General features: G+C 41.1%; 1 protein-coding gene across 2 annotated transcripts in view; it reads left to right on the top strand.

The window, feature by feature from the left end:
- Nucleotides 1–10,381: 10,381 nt before the first annotated feature.
- PIK3C2G (phosphatidylinositol-4-phosphate 3-kinase catalytic subunit type 2 gamma) overlaps nt 10,382–22,575 on the top strand; it is a 187,720-nt gene continuing 175,526 nt past the window's right edge. For both annotated transcript variants that reach the window (XM_088164523.1, XM_088164524.1), the window contains exons 1-3: nt 10,382–10,544; nt 15,408–16,097; nt 20,995–21,077. In XM_088164523.1, the coding sequence (XP_088020649.1) occupies nt 15,504–16,097; nt 20,995–21,077 (677 nt within the window). In that variant the 5' untranslated portion in view covers nt 10,382–10,544; nt 15,408–15,503. The remainder of the gene's footprint in view (nt 10,545–15,407; nt 16,098–20,994; nt 21,078–22,575) is intronic.

Raw genomic sequence — 22,575 nt, 5'->3', positions numbered from 1 at the left:
TGGTGGAGAGAAGCAGAAGAGAGAGATCCTGGTATCCCAGAGAAAAGCTGAGAGCACTGAGGGGCAGCTTGGCATGCTCTGACCCGGGCTCTGTGGGGCAGGGATGTGTGCTGCTTTTCCTCCTTAATTCCCTTGGGATTTAATCCACTAAGTGTGGTCACCTCCTGATTACAATTAAATATTCCCAGAGGTGAAGGGGTGTCCTCCTGTTCCCTCTCAGCTCCTTTGCTTCCCTTACCCTTGTCACTGTTCCTTTTTCATGATTTGTCTGTTTGCTCTCCACCACTTTGTTTTCAATTTCTTTGGTGTCTCTCTGTTGTTTTAATATTTTTTTGCCTCCATTGCACTTCTCCTTTAGATAATGCCTTTCTTCCTCTGCTTATTTCTTTTTCCATACTCTATTGCCCTCTTTGATGACTTTTCTCCTTTGCTCCCATCCTTATTTGCTGTTCTTTGCTTTGGATTTTTGATCCATTGCCACACAGTTTGCCTGGTTTATTTGTTGCCCTTTTTCTTTCTTAATTTCCCTTCTTCCCTACATTTGGCAGTACGAAGACAGCTTATATCTTAATATGCTAATCGTGCCACTGAGATCAAGGTAAAATATTCAGAAAAATGAAATTATATGTGAGTTGAAGTTAAACGCAAAATTCTTCAACGTTTCTCCTCATTCTTTTCTCTGAGGATAAGACAGAGGATCAAAAACTTCTTGTATGCTAAAAGAGTTTTCCTGAAAAGCCAGTATCATCATTTGAATTTTATTAGCAAACTCAGCCTTTACAAAAGAAATGTTTAAAGTTTGTGCAGCATTTTCCTGCTCTGTCCCCTGAAGCAGAGCTGAAATCCTGACCTGTCTGAAACAGTGGCAGAAATCGCCATTAAACTCCTCAGGAGACAGGATTCCACCCTCAGTGCCTGTCATCTGTTTTACTTTCCCAGGTTTTAATACCCTGAAAAATTGAATTCGCTGAAGGAACAGCCCCTTCAGGCCGGGCTCCAGGGAATTCCAGCTGCACTTCAGCCCTCAGAGATGCAGAAGGATCACAGGATTTTGCCTTTTGGCAAATAAAAGAACAAGGGGAGCCCTGAAACCTCACAGTTCTTCCTGCAAAGTTTCTTAAGTTCATGGAGCTTATGAGTTCAGATGTGAGGGAAAGAGCAATGTGACAAGAACACAGAAATGCTTGAAGACAATAAAAAAAATGCAATGCAAGATAGTTTTTGAGGCTTTTTTCCCCTTTTTTTTTTTTTTTTTTCTGGTGCCTCTTTAAGCTTATCAGCATCAGGGTGGCTCAGGCTTCTCTCTCGTTATGTGAAAGGGGCACCATGCCCTGTTCCAATTTTCTTCCTTTGGTATATTTGTCCAAATAGCTGCATTCCCATTGCTCAGCTCTAGTCTACTCACTTGCAAAAGTCAAAGTGGTGCTCTGTGCCATGAAATCTCAGCTTATTCTTAATCCTGCACATTTTTAGCATTTTAGTTACCCCAATCTCCAAAAAGATTGGGCAAGTTGGGTACTGAGAATTTCAGAATTTCTTAGTCCTTTGATAATTTTATTTGCTGAAATCTTTTCTTTGGGTGACAAAAGCAGTGACCATAATTGGCTCTTAGGAAAACTGGGAGGAATGGGTTTGTTTCACACTTTTTTTTTTACTCAGCTGATGGCCTGCTCTGAGCAATTCTTTTGGGAGGAACTTGAAGTGGCAGACATCAGCATGTGGCTCCAGGGACCACAAAATTTTTCTTATGGCTACCCTGAATGCTGTAAAGTGGTTTGTGAATTCCAAACTTCTCTCTTAGCCTTCTTAACCTGTCTAATCTGTCCATCAAATCTTGTTGAATCTTTATTTTGTATTTAAGAAATGTCCAGAGATTTGTTTCTGAATGTTTTTGGTTTTGTTTGTTGTTTGGGGTTTTTTTGTTGTATTTTTTTTGTTGTTGTTTTGGTGGGGTTTTTTTGTTGGGTTTTTTTTGTTTGTTTGGTTGGTTGTTTTTTTTTGTTTTTTGTTTTTTCAAAAAAAATTACACACCAGTTTAAAGCAGAGCTAGCCTAACCCAGAGAAATGGGATGTGAGTTGGGAATTTTGGGAGTGCAGAAGTTGGCTGCTTATATAACAACACCACAAGGCTGCTGCAGGTTTCCTTATCCAGAATTCCCTCTGCTTTCTCTTTTCCAGTTTACTCCACCACTGATCTTTATCCGAAGTCACACAGGCTGCATGCTAAGAGCTGTGCAGAGAATTTGGGCACATAACTGTGCTTCCATTCCCATCTGCATCATTCCACCAATAACAGGTAAGATCCTTGTTCCTTGGATTTCAGGACCAAAGAGTTCAATCTTTGATTACAGTTTGTAGATATTTGTGACCCTTTTGAGCTTGTAAAGATCTGGGTGCACTGCCTGGTGCAATTCTTCATTAGAGGTGCCAGTCACATTTGAAGCAGAAAGAAATGTATGGATTCCAAAAAGGGAACCTGGCAGCTGCAGCTGCTTGGCCCCACTGCTCACACCTGGAAAGTTCTGCAAGGTTTTGGTGCTGGAGCCAGAGAGGCACTGGGGGGTTTGTTTGCAAGGGAAACTGCATGGAGGGGAAATAAAAAGCTGGTTTTTGGGGACAGAAATAGGAGCCCTGTGCCTGGTGTCCCTGTTTCAGACTCTGGGGGTGTCACTGCTGTCCTAAGGGTTCAAAGGGTTAATAGAAAGGGATTTTTGTTGCATTGTGCACAGTACCTGTGATAGTCTCGGCTTAAACTTTAAAGGACAGGTGCAAAGAGAGACAGGGAGCTGAATGCCTGCCTTACATCTTGGAGAAATTGTTCATTCGTGTGAAATGCTGACCTCTGCCATCCTGCCAGGGTGACTGGGCCCTGGGCTGAGAGGATGCTCCAGGGCTGCTTGCAAAAGTTAAAGCTGCCTGGGGACTGCTTTAAAAGGACAATGTCAAGGTTGGGCTACCCAAAATCTGACTTTTTTTTTTTTTTTCCCTCTCCCTTACATCTATTTACAAAGTTCATGTCATTCGCTTGTATGCTTTTACAAATTTTTTAATCTAAACCAAAATGCTTCAATGGCTATTGGAGGGCAGAGATTAAGAGGAGAAGCTGTGAGTGTTCAGTGTGGCAATGCAGATTTGTGAAGGAGGAAAAAAATCCTGGAACAAAACACAGACATGGGGAATGTCTTTGGATTAGGTGATAATCAGCAAATGAGAATGCAGGCTGAAATGGGGAAGGGATCAATGAAAGTGAACAAAGAGAGTTTTTACAAATTGAAAATACCAATGCAGATCCAAACTTAAGTTCACAACAAGTTAATTCAAAACCTCTATTTATTTTTATTCTAATAGTTTTTATTCTGTTGGTATTTTTTATTGCACTGATCCTTTCTCAGTAACAGTAGATTATTGTACATAATTCCTGCCAGAACTGAAATACTCCCTTCCTTCTTTTCTTTGTTTGATGGCCTAATTAAAACCACAGTGTATCAGATTATTTTTTTCCTACGTGCTACAATATCTCAAGACCCTCATAACTCTCACACAAGTATTTCACCCTCTCAAATAATTTCTATTCTAACTGGGCAATAGATGAACCAACTACCTGTGCAAGTCATAAAAGAAAAAGGAACAAGAGGAAGGAGTAAAATCAAAGTTAAGGAAATATTTTTTCTCTCTATAACTGTGATGCTTCCCAGAAAATGCAGGAGAGGATAATCCCACACAAGCAAATCCCCCAAAAAGAACCCAAAAGTGCTGGGGGAACCCAAAACTGCTGGGGGATTGCAGATGGTTTCAGGAATGTCTGGCACTGAGATGAAATGCTCTGCAGTCTGCTCGGTGATCACGAGAGGGCAGCTGTGTCTGACACACACATTCGTTTTTTTCCCCAAGATTTCAGGAGTTTATTCCTGCTTCAAAAAAGTTTTCCTGTGAGCTGCGGGGTTCACTTCTGATTTGTTTCTGAGAAACCCTGGAGTGTCCAAATCTCTTTGCTGGCTCCAGACTGTCCTCCTTGCCTTGCTTTATGGTGTGCTGGCTTTTGTAAATCCTGCAGGAATAAGGGATGGCCTTGGCTCTGCCCTGTGCCACAGGAACAGGAGAGCCCACGAGAGAATCGGCTCCTCCACCCTCCCCAAACAGCACAAACCATCCCGTGTCTTAGGAAATCTTTCTAAAATATTCACTTCTACGAAGCCTTTGAGTGATGATATCAAATTCTAGTACTTGCTAACAAAGATAATGATAGGGGGGAAAAGAAATATTTAAAAAATCCACATCACCTTTTGGCAAAACAAACTTCTCCAATGCCAATTTCTAAATTCTCTCCTTTGTAACTGAGCTCCCTAAAGCAGAGCACCAACCCAGGCAGCAGTAAAGAGTAAAGAAGCTGTCAGGGTTAACAGACACAGCCTCCTGCCAACAAAAATATTTCGTGTTCATCTCTATTACATCCCGCTGTAGCTAATTGTATACTTATGGTAATGGTGCCCTCCAGAGGAATTTTGAAGGAATTCTAATACTCGGAGCTAATACAAAAGATGTTCTAAAACATGAGTGCAACAGGAAAATGGAATTTTATTAAAATGATAAAATACTTGAACCTCGGGGGGGGAAAAAAAAATCTCAGTATCAAAGCTCCTTCTATTTTGCATGCACATTTACATCTAAGAAAAGCTTTTCGTGGTTACAATAGGCTTCTTCATAGTTGAAGTTTGCAGAACTCCATTTGGATCAGGGATGTAAAAGTAGATCAAAAAGTGAAGAATGAGAGAGCTATTGCAGCTGTGAATTCTGAGTGTGCTACTGTGAGTGGGCTCCAGCACTGTCTGGATTTTCTGGATTTTCCCTGACCTTGCCATGGTTCATTGAGGCAGTCACAAGGAAGTGCAGATGTTCAAGGAGCCCTTTGGATGAGAGGTTTGGTTTAGGATCAAGATAAATCATGCTCAGAGTCTCAAATTTCAGTGACCTGCTGTGACATTATAGCTCAGAGGAAGGGCATGCTGCTGTGGAACAACAGATATCTTATTTTAGATCATGTCCTGGAGGTCTGACACAGCTTTCTGAGGTGACACCTCAATGTCCTCGGGTTTCTTCTTTTTTTTTTTTTTTTCTTTTCCTTTTTTTCTTCGTGTTTTTTGGGGTTTTTTTTTTTCCTTTGGGGTTTTTTGGGTTTTTTTGTTTGTTTGTTTTAGGGTTTTGGGGGGTTTTTTTGGTTTTTTTTTGGTTTTTTTTTGGTTTTTTTTTGTTTTTTTTGTTTTTTTGTTTTTTGGTTTTTGGTTTTTGGTTTTTTTTTGTATGTGTGGGGTGTTGTTGTTGTTGTTTGGGGTTTTTTGGTTTGTTTGTTTTAGGGTTTTGGGGGGTTTTTTTGGTTTTTTTTGGTTTTTTTTTTTGTTTTTTTTTTGTTTTTTTGTTTTTTTGTTTTTTGGTTTTTGGTTTTTGGTTTTTTTTTGTATGTGTGGGGGGTTGTTGTTGTTGTTTGGGGTTTTTTGGTTTGGGTTTTTTTGGTTTTTTTTCCTTGGATTTTGTTTTTTTCTTCAGCTCCCAAGCTATGGCGTCATACAGCTCATTTCATATTCTGAAATTTCCATCCCCTCCTCCCCAAAACCACCCGAGCAGCCCATTTAATGACACCTGCAATGGCAGTGAGTTTTGTTTTGCTGTTTGGCACAGCCCACGTTTGACCAGGTGCAGGGCTGGAAGGAGCAGTGCAATATTCCTGTTCTTGGGGTCAGAGGGGGTCTGGTGAGCTCAGCATTTCCTTGGGACATTTTTGAGCTGCTTGTGATGCAGTTCTTGACTGCAGGGTCACCACCCCCAGCCTAAAGCTCCCTCTAAACTGAGCTTTTTTATTTTGCATGACCAACAAAGGAGGTGAAACGAGCTGAGCACAGGCTGGTAGGGCAGGGGTGCTGAGACATCACCTCTGGATGCAGGGAATGCCCCCAGAGCTTCCTGACCTGCCCAGTAACTGTGGTGGGGACTGTGGCTCTTCCTGCCCATCTTCATGGACTCAGTGCAGCAGATTTTGGCATCTTATAGGCAATGGTGGTGCCTTTTAATAAATAATAAATCCCTAATTTATTCTTTTAACACTGCCTGGCCTCTGTTCTCTTTAGGCACCACTGGATGTTACTGTTTTGGTTTGTTTTACAGTAATTCCCCCCACCCAAAAGCACCAGGAATTACTGACTGTGCACACTGTGGAGTCTTGGAATGAGGGTTTTTCAAGGGCTCTTGACTGGGTGCAGATGAGTAGAAGTTCTCTTGCTTTTGTCTCTTCTTTTCCTAAGCCAGTGCTTGCCAGATGATCTGCCTGTGAGCTGGCAGCCCCCATCCAGCTGTAGAGCCCATCATGCACTGATATCAACTCCCCCTCCTCTCTCTTCCCCCGGGTACCTGCCCTTCCTTTCCTCGTCCTGTCCTCCCCAGGTGTGCAGGTGCAGCAGCTCACCTGTGACACGAAGCCCTGTGATCCCTGTCCTACATCCATTGCTGAGAGGAGCTCAGGGCAGGGCAGGGCACAGACCCAGGGGATTTGTGTGCTGCAGTGGGCTGGGTGACTTTGGTGTGCTTGTCCATCACTGCACAAGTGCCACGGTGTGAGGGGGAGTGTGCTGGCCTTTGCAGCCCTCGTTGGTGCTTTGTCATCAGTCTCTGTTTGCCCTCAGAGCCAGGATTAATGGAAAGGTGATTGAGATAATTCTCGTGTTTGGGCTTGGATGTTTATTGTATTTTATCAGAAATTACAGAAAGTGTGACAGCACCTCCAGCTCCTGGCTAGAAGTGGGAAAATGGTCACAGCTGAGCCTGCTTCAAGGCCTTTTAAAGCTAAACACACCAATAAAAGTTTAATACCTACATTATTTATCCTTTTGACCCAATAATAGATTCCCACCACCCTTAGAGTGACACTGACTGACCAACCAAAGGTCACTGCCTGAGTTCTGTGAGGAAGAAGAAGATGAACAAAGGAAAAGACACCACCCAAAATTCTCCATCCTGTCCCCTAACTACTACTATACATAAAAACCTCAAATTTAAAATCCATCACCCAGTGCAAACACACACATCTGACCCACTGCACATTGGTGATTTCTAACTCACCATTCATATTTACTAACTCATTATTCACATTTCCAAGCCTTCTCCAAGGTTTCAGCTCCAGAGCAGTGTTTTCCAGGGGGGGTCTGTGCCTGGGAGCACAGAAAGCTCCAAAACTCCAAATTTCTGGGATCCAACAACGGTGTGAGTGTCCTGCCCAGCCCCACCTCAGCTGTTAAATTCCAGACAGACAATGAACAGGGTCCTCCTTGCTGCCCTCCTGCTTCATGCATCCCAAACCATCATTATTAAAGCAGCACAGGGCCTGACCCAGCAGAGAGCAGCTGCTATTTAAGAATCCTGTGTGTGTGTGAGTGTGTCCCATTGGTGGGGAAGGAATTTTGGGGTGGCAGGTGAAGCTGCATTCCCAGCTCTGCAAGGATCCCTTTGGCAGCCACTCCTTCATGGGCCCATCCAATTGTGGTGGAGAGCTGCTGTGAGCTTCATTCCCACCCAGCAGTTTGTAGAAATGTGTTTTATTGCAGGGAAGCCATCCCTTTGCATTATTTATGTGAAAAGTTAAGTAAATTATTGTTGGCTTTCATGCTGCAGGTAAAGTTGTAATGAAAACAGTAATGAATGCTTTGCTGACATGCACAGGCAGCCTGAGCATGCAGCCAAATTAGCTATCTAAGCAGATGCTTTATATCCTGAATTTCATATAAGGAATGCTGTTCAGTTGGTTTAAAAATTATATATACACCCACAAACTTTTTTTTTTTTTTTTTTAATAAAAGCCATATGGTTGATTTTCTTGTTTGGCTGTATTTTTTTTTTTAAAAAAACAACAGTTTCAATTGTACTGTGAGCAACTATGGCAGTAAAATTCAAGTTGGGAGAAAGAAATAAGAAGCTGACCATGTGCAAGAAGGTCAGGGAAAATTCAGAAATATTGTATTATTTAAGCTGCTGTAACACTGCAATATGGGCAATATTGCAAATAGAGATGCTCTTATGGTTAAAGAGTTCTAAATTGGTTTTCTTTGGTAAAGTAGAGCTCAGGTCTGCCAGAGTGAGTCACTGAGCTCTGCCCTTGGGGGCTCTTTGCCCTCCTCCTGCCCTGGCAGCCTTGCAGAATTGCCCAGCATCAGCAGCTGCAATGGAAAGGGGGTTTGGGCACAGGGCTGAGATGGTTCCCCACTGAATTTCCCATAGGGAAAGGCTGCAGTGGAGGCTGGGGAGTTTATCACCAGTGTGCCACTATCACTAGAGTGGTTTTTATGTTTGTGCAGCCTGTGGTGTGAGCAGTTTCTAAAGATCAACAAACCCCACTGAACAACCTGCCATGAGTTTCCCAACTGAGCAGGCACAGCAGGCTGGGAAGGTGGAAAGAACAGCACAGGAAAACAGTGGAAGGAACAGAGAAGGTAAGAGAAATGGAAGAAAATAAAGTGAAATTTGTGAAGCCTTATGAGTAAGACCTTTGGCTCTCAGCATTCTTCAGGGTTTTTTGACCTTCAGCTGAAACTTGTGGGTTGACTTCTTTTCTGAATCTTTTAATTTCTCTTCTTTTATAATATAATACAAATAAAATAATAAGCATTTGTATGTATATACCTATTTTAGGTTTTGGAAGAGATATCTATGTATGTAAGTGTACACACATATATTTGTATGCATATATTTATGTTTTTAGATGTGTACACACATACATACTTGTATGCATATGTATATATGTTTTTAGATACACATATATAACCTTCATACATAAAAAATTGCCTCCTTCTCTTATTTTAACTCCCGATTTTAATATATATGAAGCCCCTTCTCCATTTCAGCACCTAATTTTTTTCAGCAATTTGATTTTTTTTTTTATTTTTTTTTTTTTATTATTTTTTATTTTTTTTTTTTTTTTTAAAGCAGGAGTAATTGTTTGTGCCGGGAACAACGCTGTTGAAGGGCGCTGTTCCTTTCAGAGGATCAAAGTACAAAAGATGTTCAAATAAAAGGGGAGATTAAGTTCTGTGGGCTACATTTGGTCCCAGCTAGCTTTGCAGGCAGTGTGTGCAGGCTGTGCAGGTTGATCTTTCACAACAGCGTGTTTCAAACCTCAGGAGGGTGTTGGTGACTTAGTCACTTTGTATATTCGATGTAGGTGTCAGCAGAGCCTGTGAAAATGTTTTCTGTGTTAAACAATTTTTTTTTCAATTTGTTTTTCTCAAGAAAGTGGAACTTTGCTTCCCTCCCCCTCTTTCCTCTCCGTCCTTTCCCTTACTTGTTCTGAGTAAACAGAGGGTGAGGAGTTTCCAGAATTTAAAAGTCCTCCTTGCCCTTTACAACAAACGTCTCCTTTACTGATGAATCACTCTAATGACTCAACCTCTGTATTGTGTCTGTTGCAACTTTTATTTTCTTTGCCCAGCAGCATCTACTGTGCTGGTTTTTACTAAGCAAGGTGGGAGGGCACAACCCCGGCTGATGGAACTTGTGAGAAAGAAACAAGGCCTGAGATACAAAACAACCCTTTCCTTTCCTTTCCTTTCCTTTCCTTTCCTTTCCTTTCCTTTCCTTTCCTTTCCTTTCCTTTCCTTTCCTTTCCTTTCCTTTCCTTTCCTTTCCTTTCCTTTCCTTTCCTTTCCTTTCCTTTCCTTTCCTTTCCTTTCCTTTCCTTTTCCTTTCCTTTCCTTTCCTTTCCTTTCCTTTCCTTTCCTTTCCTTTCCTTTCCTTTCCTTTCCTTTCCTTTCCTTTCCTTTCCTTTCCTTTCTTTCCTTTCCTTTCCTTTCCTTTCCTTTCCTTTCCTTTCCTTTCCTTTCCTTTCCTTTCCTTTCCTTTCCTTTCCTTTCCCTCTTCTCTTCTCTTCTCTTCTCTTCTCTTCTCTTCTCTTCTCTTCTCTTCTCTTCTCTTCTCTTCTCTTCTCTTCTCTTCTCTTCTCTTCTCTTCTCTTCTCTTCTCTTCTCTTCTCTTCTCTTCTCTTCTCTTCTCTTCTCTTCTCTTCTCTCTACCAGTATTGTTGTTCATCTGCTGCTTAAACACAAAATCCTTTTTTTTTTTCTTTTTTTTTTTTTTTTTCTTCTTTTCTTTCTTTCTCATCACTTTGGTGCAGGAATTCTTTGCTCCATCGCTCTCTCTTCCAGCAGGAGCTGGACAATCGTGACTGTTCCCACAAGGAGCAGCTTTCTGAGAGGGACCAGCCTGGTCAGTGATGGTGACAGAAATGTTGGTGTCCCCTGGAGCCAGAATAAAGCTGAGTGGACACAGAGCTCTGTGTTCCAGCTCAGTTTGGGGGAATGACAGCAGGTGGCACTGGAGAATAGGAGCACAGAGGATGGATCTCATGGAATGGAGCAGTTTCCTCACTGGAGCTCTCTGCAGTTTTCCATCCCCACGGATTGCTCAAACACTTTGCTGCACTCCCTTTGCAGCTCCCTGTTATTACTCGAAACCCCAAGGCTTCAGACACCAGATCTCTATTTCAGAAATCTCCTGTGAAGCAACACTGAGTGAGTAAAACCCGCTCCATTCTGGGGGTGTGCAGAGGTTATTTTGGCAGCTGCTGCTCTGTGTCAGACCTGGCTCCAAAGAGCTCAATCAAATCCGGATTATTCCTCAGTCTGTGGCTCCTGCCGGCTGGTGGAGCAGCGAGAATATCGAACAGAAAGAAAGGAAACATCCCGGGCACTGTCTGCTGCTTTTGTCTCGGGAAATTGTGTCCCACATGCCAGCAAAAGAGGAGGAGACAACTCTTGGTAGTTCCAGGAGGAATTAGGGTAGAAAGTGACTCAGCAGTTCCCTGTCTGCTCCTTTAGTGGGAGGCACAAAATTATGGCCACCCTAAAAGCCTGGGAAAATTCTGGAAATGTTCAGAGTTTCCCAAGAAAAACCTTCAGGGGCTTCTCCCAGAAATGCCCATGGGGAGAGAGGCAGAGGGGTGCCAGCTCATTTTGTGTTTTGTGTGTTTGGAATATGAGCTTTTCCCATCAGTGTTTTCCTGTTTTCTCAATCCTCCTCCTTCAGCTGTGTCCACTCCCCGTGAGGTGAAGCCACACCACAAAAACTCTGAAATTCAGTTCCCAAAACTGGCGTGTTCCCCTCTCTCAGGGTCACTTCCCTGTGGTCACTGTGTCTGAGCACAGTACAGCACAAATGCCACCAAACAGCTCACAGAGCAAGCTGATATTTTAAGAGAATATATGGAGAATATTTGGCAAAAAATGCACCAGCTTTCACCAACCGAAATAAGTTTTTTCCTTGTCTAACTGCTTTGAAATCGCACTGACATCACTGACAGCTTTTATGCTTTAAAGGCTGGGGCTTTTATCCTGCCGTGCTTTTTTTTCAAATTATAACTTCAGTTTATCAGATGTAAGATATCAGATATTAATTATTAACTTTATATGCTTTATCCTAATGTGTTCAATCTTATTGTATGGCTTTTTCTAACCCAAATACTGTTTTGTTGACACTTCCTCCCTCCCTGAATCCTGAGGATATTTTCCTTGCCTGTCACAACCTTGGGATTTTTACTTGAATTTGGAATAGCCACTTGAGTGGAGCACTGTGTAACTTTTTATGGAATGGTATGAAGTGTGAAGGCGAGTGTTCCCCCAGGGAATTCCCTCTGTGCTCCCTTTTATGGAGGCTCTTGGAGGTGGTGGAAGGTGGCCAGTGCTGTGTTTACTGCAGCTTTTCACACCCTTTACAGCAGCCAAACCCTCACTGGTCCCTGGGAAATATCCCAAAATAAGGGAGGTTCTTCCACTGCTTTTTCAATAAAGCACCCAAGTTTTTTGGGTGGGTTTTTTTGGTTTGTTTGTTTGTTTGTTTGTTTGTTTTTGGTTTTGTGGGTTTTTTGTTGTTTTTTGGGGTTTTTTGGGTTTTTGGGTTTTTTTGCCTTGTGGTTTCTCCATCCAAATTTAATTTTGGAGGGTTTGGCTTTTTTTTTTTCTCCTACAGCTACGAAGCCCTCCTTGTCTATTGGAACAACAGCTGTATTTTCACATCATCGTGTGGTTCTGGGATCAGGGGCTTTAAGGGAGAATCCCAATCAATACTGTAAAATATCCAGCACAGAAAAAGAGACCTGAGAGTCTCACAGCACTGCAAGTACCACAATAATACTTTGCACAGCTGGACATGCACGTGAATCCTGCTAAAAAATCCTGCTAAAAAATCCTGGTAAAAAATCCTGGTAAAAAATCCTGCTAAAAAATCCTGGTAAAAAAATCCTGGCAGGCTGGGGGCTCAATCCCTTGTGCCATCCCAGCTCTGACACTGAGGAGCCAAAGCCACTCTGCCATCATTTATATTGTCCCCTCCCATGACAGCAGCTGGGAGCTCCTCTTGGAGCAGAGAAATTTATTTTTTTTTAATCCTGTTTTTGTGCAGAAATCTTCCTAAGAGGCAATTCTTTCCCTTTAATAAAGTCGTTATTTTAAGCGTGTTGGAAACCCGCACTGAAAGTGTGAGGTAATCTGCCACTCTATATATAAATAAAAGTTTAAAAAGTACGGTTGGCTTACCAAATCGAGAGGGAGAATAGATAAGGTGTTCCCTGCAGTTTGAATTTTCCCTGAGGGATGACTGGGGAAGAGAATCATCGCTGCCATAAACCGGTTAAACAGGAAAGAAAAACTCCTGATGGCAAAGTGACACCTCCTCGATAATGAAAAGCACACGGGTCACAGGGAAATGTCTGTGAGCAGGAAGGCACAGGAGGCTCCAAATCCCTCCAAAATATTGTGTTTCGGGTAAGGAGTTGTAATAAATATCCTTACTGCTTAGCAAGTGTCCCAATCATCCCCTCCTGGGATCTGCTCAAAGGGAAAATTGAGCCCCCAACCTGCCAGGATTTTTTTACCAGGATTTTTTTACCAGGATTTTTTTACCAGGATTTTTTACCAGGATTTTTTACCAGGATTTTTTAGCAGGATTCACGTGCATGTCCAGCTGTGCAAAGTATTATTGTGGTACTTGCAGTGCTGTGAGACTCTCAGGTCTCTTTTTCTGTGCTGGATATTTTACAGTATTGATTGGGATTCTCCCTTAAAGCCCCTGATCCCAGAACCACACGATGATTCCAATAGACAAGGAGGGCTTCGTAGCTGTAGGAGAAAAAAAAAAAAAAAAAGCCAAACCCTCCAAAATTAAATTTGGATGGAGAAACCACAAGGGAAAAAAAAAAGAAAAAAAAAAAAAGAAAAAAAAATAGAAACAACTCGGGTGCTTTTTTGAAAAATCATATAAATGTTGCCTCCTTAGTGATTTTTTGAAAACTGTTTTATCCCTGCACTTGACAAGGCTCAGAAGGTGAAAGAGTGGCTGGCACAGAGCCAGAGCTGCCCTGAACTTTGCACACAAGCCCTTAGGATGCTCCTGAGCACAGGGTACAGGAAAACACAGTGGTGAACGAGCCAGGTTTTACATTTGACATTTCTGTGCCATCGTAAACAGAATTTGTTTGAAATGCAAGGGAAATTATTTTAGAAACAGATGGAAAGGTGTGAGAGGTACAGGGTTTTTTATGCCTTGCAGTCTTCCAGACAGCCAAGCTTTTTTTTAGGAAGATGGGACTGGAGGCAGATTTCATTATTTGATCTTCTATTTCTTCCTGAAACATCCCAGTTTTCAAGATGAGTTAAAAAAAGAGTGAAATATCTTGTAATTCTTGATTTAATGGCTATATCATTTTCTTTCTCGTTTTCTTTCTTTTATTTACCTGCTGTAGAAATGAAAAACAGAGAAAGTTGTAAATTAGGACAATTTTGTACAAGAATCTTTTGTTGTTATGCTTTTTTTTTTAATTTTAGTGGTGTCATTTTTATCTAAAAACGCAGTGAACTTGAGGATTCATTCTGAGAGAAAGCTGCAAAACTGTAATTGCATTTTAGATCACCATTCAAAGTGGTATGCATCACTTTGGTTCTTTGGCCCAGTGTTATTTCATAAATGTGAGGGGTTTTTTTCAGCAGTGTTAAAGCAAACCAAAGCATGCCACACGTGGAATTACTAAGTGCAGTGTTTGAAACAGTAGTTCAGCCTCTGAATTTCAGGTTTTATTTCAGCCTGGTTAGGTTTTCATTTCATTTCTCATTCCACACTGTGGGTGACAGAAGGTTATGTCACTTAGAGTTTGAGTTAAAATGAAACAAAAATAAATAAAATTGGGATGAATCTCTTCTGTTGTAACAGAGATTTTCATTGCAAGGTCCTATTATCTAAACTAATACAGAATTTGGGGGCTTAATGGAAAATCTATTTGTGGAGCTAAGCTTTAGCAATTTCTGAGCACATTTTTATCTCAACAGTTTTTTTTCTTTTTTCTTCTAGGGAATCCATTTTTTTTTACTGAATTATTAAATCAAATGTCTCTATTTCTTTTAGGTGATCAAGTATTCCAGCACAACTGTGTGCAGTGTGTGCTGTTGCTGTTTCTGTGTCATTTGGGGCATTTAGGTTACATCTCTATCAGTAAATACAGAAACAGGCCAAGGCCTTTAGGGAAAATGGCTCAGAATAGACTTTGGTTGTAGAACTAAAAAAAAAAAAACAACAAAAAAAAAACATTTCTATCCTCATGGCTGCTGACAGCAGTTTCCAGTGCATGCTGCCCATCTGAGCCATTGGAGTATTTGGCACGTGCCAAAATCAGGTCAGGAATTTTGCTGGTAGTAACATTAATGATGGAGCTGCAGAAGCTCATGCCCTTGCCTGTTAATTTACTAAAAAAATCTCCAGTCTCAGGCTTTGAGGATAAATTTCTTTTGCAAAACAAGAAACCAAAAAAAAAAGGCTGAAATATATATTTTTTTTTCTCCTCCCCTTTATATATGCCATATCCTAGCTTTTGGGGATTATTAATTGGAGGCCCATGTCTTCTATATTCTTTGATTTAACTTTCTTCAGCTGATTACCCTAAGATAAAAAGTGGTAGAATATGAAGGAATTGGAGGCAGAAAAGGAGGAAAATGTGAATGAGACTGACAACCATTAATATAAAGTTTTCTTTCCTGCATTGTGTGCTATGCAAGTGTAGAAATGATGGGAAAAAACAGAGAGATTTTCTTTAATATTTGTCAAAAATCAGTATTTAATATTTAGATCAGCTCTTTCAGGCATCCTGTTGCTATTATTTAGTAGTCAAGGATAATAACAATAGTAGTAATTTGTTGTTATTATTCTAACTACATTAATTATAATTTGTCTGGAAATAAGGATCAGACAAAAGAGTAATCAAGCTCCACATTAAGATAATATTTCCACTCTCTGGAGAAAGCTCTAAAATAAAAAAAAAGACCAGATGAGTGTAGTGCTTTCATTATATTAGCTATTTTGGGGTTTAACTTCCATTCTGTGCTTCATTTCAGTGCTTTGTGGCTCCAGCTCTGAACGTTGCTCTCTTGACCTTGGAATTATTGGGAGATTTTCCTGAGGACAGAAAGGAGTGGAGTGAAGGATCAGCCATGGCACATTTTGGGAGGATGCCCTTCTCACACAGTGAATTTTGGGAGGGGCAGCCTGGGCCCCAAGCAGCTCATCGTGGTTCTGATGGAAGGATCCCCCTGGGATTTGATCCAATAATTGATGAAGTCAACAACGAATTCATTTTTTACGGTTCATCCCACCCACATCCTCACGAAGAAATGTTTTTCCCATCAGATTTTTCCATGAGGAATGTGCCTGGCCATCACCTCCACGGTCACCCTGTGGTGTCCCATGGAGAGCTTTTCCCTGGCAATCCAGGCACAGTTCTGGGCTCCAGATCTCCTCCAGTGCCTGCCTGCAGGAGCTGCTCCGTGCTGGATTCCCAGCAGGGACAGCTCCACGGCAGGCAGAGTGCAAATTCAGCTCCCAGTGTGGAAAGGAGCACCACAAATCTGGAGTTTCAGATAGGCTTTGACAGTCTGGGTGCTCCAAGTCCTGTTTTCTTAGACAATGATCCATTTGGACAAAAAGTGAGAGAAGAAAGTGGGAATGGGGAAGTTTTTTTAACCAACAATTCCAGAAGATGCAGCATAGGTCCTACCCATCCCCAGGGCTCTGGACATAACACAGAGGTATTTAAACCTTCTTATATTAACAGTGTTTAAAGGTTTTTGTTCTGGTTTGTGTCCTTGTACTTTGTGTATTCACTCACACTGTTGCAACATGGATTAGAAGCACTTAATTTAAAGACCTTATGAAAAATTAAACATTTATGCCTCAGGGGAAGCAAAAGAATTTTATACCAGAAGAGAATCCAGATTATGGTCCAGAATGCTCCAGTAGGCTCATTTTATGGCTCACTGAAGCATAAAACTACCAGAGAAGGATAAGTAGAGAAATGTAGAGTAAGTTGTGTTTGAAGGATAAGATAACAAATCTTTATTGTCTGATATGAAAGCTGAGACTCGAAATAACAATACATTCTGTTGAATCTGGTGGGAGTTTTTTGGGTTTTGTTTGTTTGTTTGTTTTTTGGGTTTTGGGGGGATTTTTTGGGGGTTTTTTGTTGAGACAGATTACTGTCTCTGTGTCTAGTCTGGCTGACACATCCTGATCCTGAGAGATGAAGCATAGCCTGTCCTACCTTCCCCATGTTCTGCATGCACTTCTGTGTGCATACATAATTATTTTCTAAAAATAGACCCATCTACTCTTAACTGTGAAGCTGGATCCTCTGACACACACTCTGGCTTTTAGCTGTCTGACTGAGGCAAACCCTTTCTCTTTTTTCCCTCCTCCATCAGGTGTTCATAGCTCTATTTTGCCATTTTTAATAACCATGTCTTATGGGGCTCCCATGACTCTCTCTGTGATGTTATATCTGTCCTCATTTTCTTTCTTTCCAAATCCTGATACGGAGAAGGGAAAAGAAAATGATAAATCCTGCCTTTCCTCCAGTCCTTGTTAGCATTCTGAATCACTGTAGGAATCCTGAAATAGCCTACAGGATCCCTCTGCACCATGAATATTAAAAGACAGTTTAGGTTCACCTCCTGCCTTTAACTCCCAGTGATCACAGTATCACACAGCAAAGGGGAAGAGGCACTTGATTGACTTGTTTCTGTGTCTCTGAATAAGAAGAACTATAAAAGTAAACATATGCAGGCCCAGACAGATGGGAAGGCAGCGGGGGGGGAAATGTATCTGAGGACAAGAACTCTTAAAACCAATCCTGTGCGCTGCATTTTGGAATTTCGGTGCCGAATACAAAAGAGGAGGGGAAGAATAGGTGGGGAGACAAAAGGCTGTTGTTGCTTTTTACTCGTGATAGGAAAACTAAAGCATGCTGACATGATGATAAAAAGAACAAGCCTTCTCAGGAGAAAAGCAGAAAATAGTGGGATACAAATGAGCAGGAGGAGATTGAAATCCTAGGATGGGTAGAGAGAAGAGGTGCTGGAGGAAGCAAGCATTTCAAACCAGGCACAAATGCTTCTGTGAGGGAGGAGGAGAGAATTATAGGGGAGGGAAGAGAAGAGCTGAGTGAGTCAAGGGCAACTACAATCGAATGTGTGGGAGGATTTGATTAAGTCAGGGAAGTATTTGAGCTGTTTAGCTTGAAGAGGAAGAAATGGGAGAGAGGAGTGAATTGATTTGTAGCATAAAATTCACTGTGGTCACAGGAATTCCTTCAGGGAGAAAAAGCCATGTCAGGACAGAAAGAGAGCCAAGGGAAGGGGCTGGCAGCTGAACCCCGAGATGATAAGGGAAAATAAGAGTGAAAGAAACTCTTAGAGAGAGGGAAGAGAAAAAAAAACAAAAAATAAAATAAAAAACTATAAAGTAGTTACTGCTGCTGGGCTGGGATTTTTGGAGAAGACAAGGGCTGGGGTGACAGACCTGATGCTGAGTGGGACAATCAGAAGGGCTGGAAAAGTGGAACACCACAGCAAAAGAATGAGAACAGGTTGGGTTTGAGAGGTCCAGAACAAGTAAATAATGCAGCCAGGTAGCAGGAGATGAGAACCAAGACTTGAGAGTGACATACAAAGGGTGCTGAGACACAGAGATTGGAACTGGAATGGGCCATAGGTGGGCAAGGGGAAATAAATATTCACACTGCTGAAATCATAATGGCATTCTGATCCATTCTTGGCTGCAGTTGTATGGCCTTAGGCTTTATTTAATGTCTGCTAATCAAAATATGTCCAATGTAATAAAGGAAACATTATTTTTTTTCTGGCCTTTTCATTACAGGTCAGATGTTCAAAAATGGTAAAGGTAACTATCTTCACAGCATCCTACTGAAAAGAGATGTTCTTTTTTTCCATATTAGAAAGAAAACTGAAATAAAACCTAAAAAGTATCTAATATATTTAGCTACTCCATCTGTGATATTTAGGATGTAATTTTAGATTCCAATGTTTTCAGAGTAACTAACAAGACTCATATCTTCACCCAAGTCCCATCAGCACACCAAACATCCTGATTGTGTTTTGGGTGCTCCAGAAATGAGAAATACACTATTCTACATATTCTTCATATTGTTCATATTTGGAAGGATGGTTTAGGTGACTTGATTAACATAATGTGAGAAGTCTTTGGATGAAAAAGATTGCAGACATCAAGGGATGCATTCAGTTGCTTCATTCCTGTTGTCATTATTTCTCTCCATAGGCACTTCTGTCTCATTCACTGCCTTCCTTTAACATCTTTGCAGTGCAGGGAAACTCAATTCCTATTGGAAAATAATGTGCAATAATGTGATCATGTAATTAACATTTTGCCTTGATATGCAAGAAGAAGAAGAAGAAGAAGAAAGTAAAGTTTCTGGAAACTGTGTGAAAAGAAGACATGAGCAAACTAAACCTCTCACCCCTGTGATTCATTGATGGAGCTGGAGCTCTTTCTCTCCTTTATGCACCTCTGCCACCAGAATGGATCAGAGTGACTTAGCAATGGTGTTTTCCAGATGTGTAGGCTATTACTGGGCTGCACAGGATTCCTGTTTGCCTTTAGGAATCACTCAGAGGTGCTGCCAGCAAAGATGAAAAAATAGCAGAGGGTTCCTGTGTCACTCCTGTGTCCTGCAGGAGAGGATCCAGGTTGCAGCTTTGGGCTCTCAGGCTCCTCTTTTCCATAATTTAGTAATTATATAATCATATTTTTCATGCCACGAGGATGTGGGGATTCATTCCCAGGTTTTTGTGGCAAATCATGCATTCCAATTCTTGTCCTTCTTCCTGCTCAATTCCTCTCTGTTTCTCCTTTCTTAGTTTGCACTTGTGATTTTGCTCTTTTAATACCTTCAGTCCCATTTAAGATCATGGCCCAGCCTCACCTTTTCTTATCCTAATTTTCTTAGTTTTCACTTATTTCTCTTTTTCCATGTAGTTTCCAGGGCACTGTACCTGCTCTTCAAGGACAGAGCTGCAGGTGAAAAAGGAGCCTTTGCTTGGTTTTGTAGTTTGGGGTTTTTTTAATGAATAGGTAATTGTGGGAGGCTGCTATTGTTACCAAATCACTCATAATTTCTAAATAGTGAACATTCCCCCAGAAGTTTTTATTACTGTCTGAGGACACAAATTGTAAGGTAGGTGCCTAAACAAAATAGAAAGGATGAACCAGTGGAGGTGTTGTATTTTCACTGGATTTTGAACTTCTTCAGCAGTTCTTAGAACCAGGGAATGATGGACTATTAGTTTCAATTGCTAAATTTCATTTTACTCTCCTATTATTTACACCCTCAGAATTATCCATTGTTTTTTCCCACCAGGCAATTTCAATTTTCCCCTCTATTGATGATTCCCCCTTAGTAGCTTTAAATTTCATATGCACTCTGCTAATGCTTTATGTGGAATTGTGGATAATGTAAATACCACATACCATCAGTTTTGGGTCTCATTGTATTGACATAAGGTTTCTGACTTTTGAGCTTTCAGTTCTGCCATCGTGATTTCCCCACCAGCCAGCTCCCAGCAGATCTCTCCTCTTTTATAATCATCCTGCCTTTTAAACTTTAAATAAAATTTCCCACCCTGCATCTTTTAATGCATATTGCACTTTCTTGGCCAGCCAAAAAGAACCCCAAGTTCTGTTTATTAGCTATTTTTAAATACATTTCCACGCTTTTATATAAATTTTTATTCAAATTCTAAAATAAACCTTTTGCTACGTCTCAGTCTCTTTTTCTGTGACATTTCCCTTCTCTTTCTGGAGGGATTTAAAAGCTCTTCCACAGTTAAGCCTTGTAATGTCTCCACCTACAAGAGCAGACAGGGCTTGCAGATGTAATAGCATTAAATTCTTTCCTGGAGGGGATGTTGTGGCTGAAGAGAGCTCCAGACAAACAGACAGAGGGATTTTTCACCCCCCAGCAGTGGCTCAGACCTCTGCTCTCCGAATTCACAAAAATAGGTGTGGATTTTTCGTGTTCTGTAGAGTCCCCTGGTGCCCTCCTCTCTGTCCCAGGACAGCTTTGTGGAGCTTGAGGGGATGCTGAGCTTCCTGCCAGGGCAGAAAGGGAGAAAATAAGGATTGAAACACACTGGGGCATGAGATTCAGTTTATCCTTCTCCCTTTTGTAAACTAAATATCTGCATTTGGAGTGATAACTTGTGTGCCTTGATAGCAGGTGAAGTGGGAAAGCTTTGTCTGAAATTCCTCATGTTCTGCATGGAGAGGAAAAGCAGCTCCTACCCAGGGCTGCTGCTTTGTGATTTCTGAAAGCATTTAGAGTGCAGCCAGAACGGGTCATTTGTGTCCCTTTGGAGCAGCCAGAACGGGTCATTTGTGTCCCTTTGGAGCAGCCAGAACGGGTCATTTGTGTCCCTTTGGAGCAGCCAGAACGGGTCATTTGTGTCCCTTTGGAGCAGCCAGAACGGGTCATTTGTGTCACTTTGGAACTCCATCACGTCAGGGCAGGAGCCATAGGCTCTCGTGGAACTCAATTCAAGTTTAGCCTCATGGTCTTTCTGATATGTAAATAACTCAGCTCTGTTTATTCCGGGGTCTTTTTGGTGTTTTTAGGCTGCAGGTTGGTCAATCCAGCTGGTTGAAGCAGATGGAGGAAGTAATGAAAACATTGCTGGTTTTTGCAAGGCAGTGGAGAAGTAAGTAATGAAAAAGCTTTTTTTCTTTTTTTTCCCCTTTTTTTTTTTTTTTTTGCTTTTTTTTTGGCCAACTATCACATTTCACTCACATGAATTGGATTGGTTGTCCCTGTGTGTTGGGGCTGGCTGGGATGGAGTTAATTGCTGGGCTGTGCTCATTATTGTGACATTTGTCTGCAGCCCTTCTTCCTGGAAAGGGGCTGGACATTGCCTGCTGATCAGAAATCGAGAATATTTTATCTTCCCTTAACTAATGGGTGGCTTTTACTTTTGTTGAACTGCCTTTACCTTGACCCAGTAGGGTTTTTCTCCCATTTTTTCTGCCCCTGTACTGAAGAGGAAGGGAGTGGGAGAGCAGCTTGGTGGGCACCTGGGGCCAGCCAGCCCCATCAGCATCCCATAGCTAACTCCACTTCTAATTGTGATTTAAATATTAAAAACCGCTAAGGAACATTAATTCAAAAAACTATTTTCTCTACTTTCTGCTTTATTAGTGATAAGTACATTTAACTCTTCACTGTTGATGGCTTATAGTGTGTGACACTTGCCATCCTTTTTCTGTCATTGTCCTGGACAATATTTAGTGCCTGTGCAACTCTGATCAGGAAAATAAGAGCTGGAGGAACTGATTGGGGACAGAATTGCTGCACACTGTCATGATGAAAAGTGAGACTTAGCAAGTGACAAAACCTGCTTTAATTACACTTTACATTCACACTTAATAGCCTGACTTAATGGGATAGAACATTCTTTACTTTCTTAATCCTCTGCAGAAAAATTAATTGTGTTGAAATCCAAGCACACAAAAATTTACAAGTATTTAGACCATCTGTGCAGATTGATTTTTCTTTTGTAGATATTCACTGATCACACTTTAAGTTGTCAGCACAAATGCAAGCTTTTCCTTTCTGGAAAGTAGCTGGAAAATGGAATCCTGATTTTGTCATTAGACTTTAATGAATTGATTTTATTCAAGGTCAGCCAAGCCTTCTTCTCTTAAAAGAAAAAAAACCCAAAACAACCCAACCAAAAAAAACCCAGTTTGATGTTGCACTGAAATTAAGGGAGAGTATATGATATATTGAAATGGGATGAGCAGCTTCCAAACATGCTCAGTGCAATGGCTCAGTTTCCTTTTCCATCAGCCTGAACCCCAACCCAATTCTACCATGAGATAGATGCATGAAGACACATTCCACATGGCTGCTTTCCTCCCAGCTATTCAGATTTTTTTAATGTCTAAATATTCTAATTATAGGGAAAGCTTCATATTGATTTTTGAATAGATGAGTTTATTTACAAGGCTAAAAAGAAAAAATATGAATAAGTCATTCTTGTCTTGCAGAAACTTGCTTTGTGTGTGTGTGTCATGAACTAATATTCTTAGGAAGAAAATAAGAACAGCTTTTGCTTTGCTTCTATTAAATAAGCAGAGAAACGTTTTTAGGACTGCCACCAAAAGACCAAAAAAATGTCATAAATTTTCAAATAACTTACA

This window comes from Sturnus vulgaris, chromosome 5 (genome assembly GCF_052056855.1).
Source record: "Sturnus vulgaris isolate bStuVul1 chromosome 5, bStuVul1.hap1, whole genome shotgun sequence".
Classification (NCBI taxonomy): Eukaryota; Metazoa; Chordata; class Aves; order Passeriformes; family Sturnidae; genus Sturnus; species Sturnus vulgaris.
This window is presented reverse-complemented; position numbering and strand designations above follow the sequence as displayed.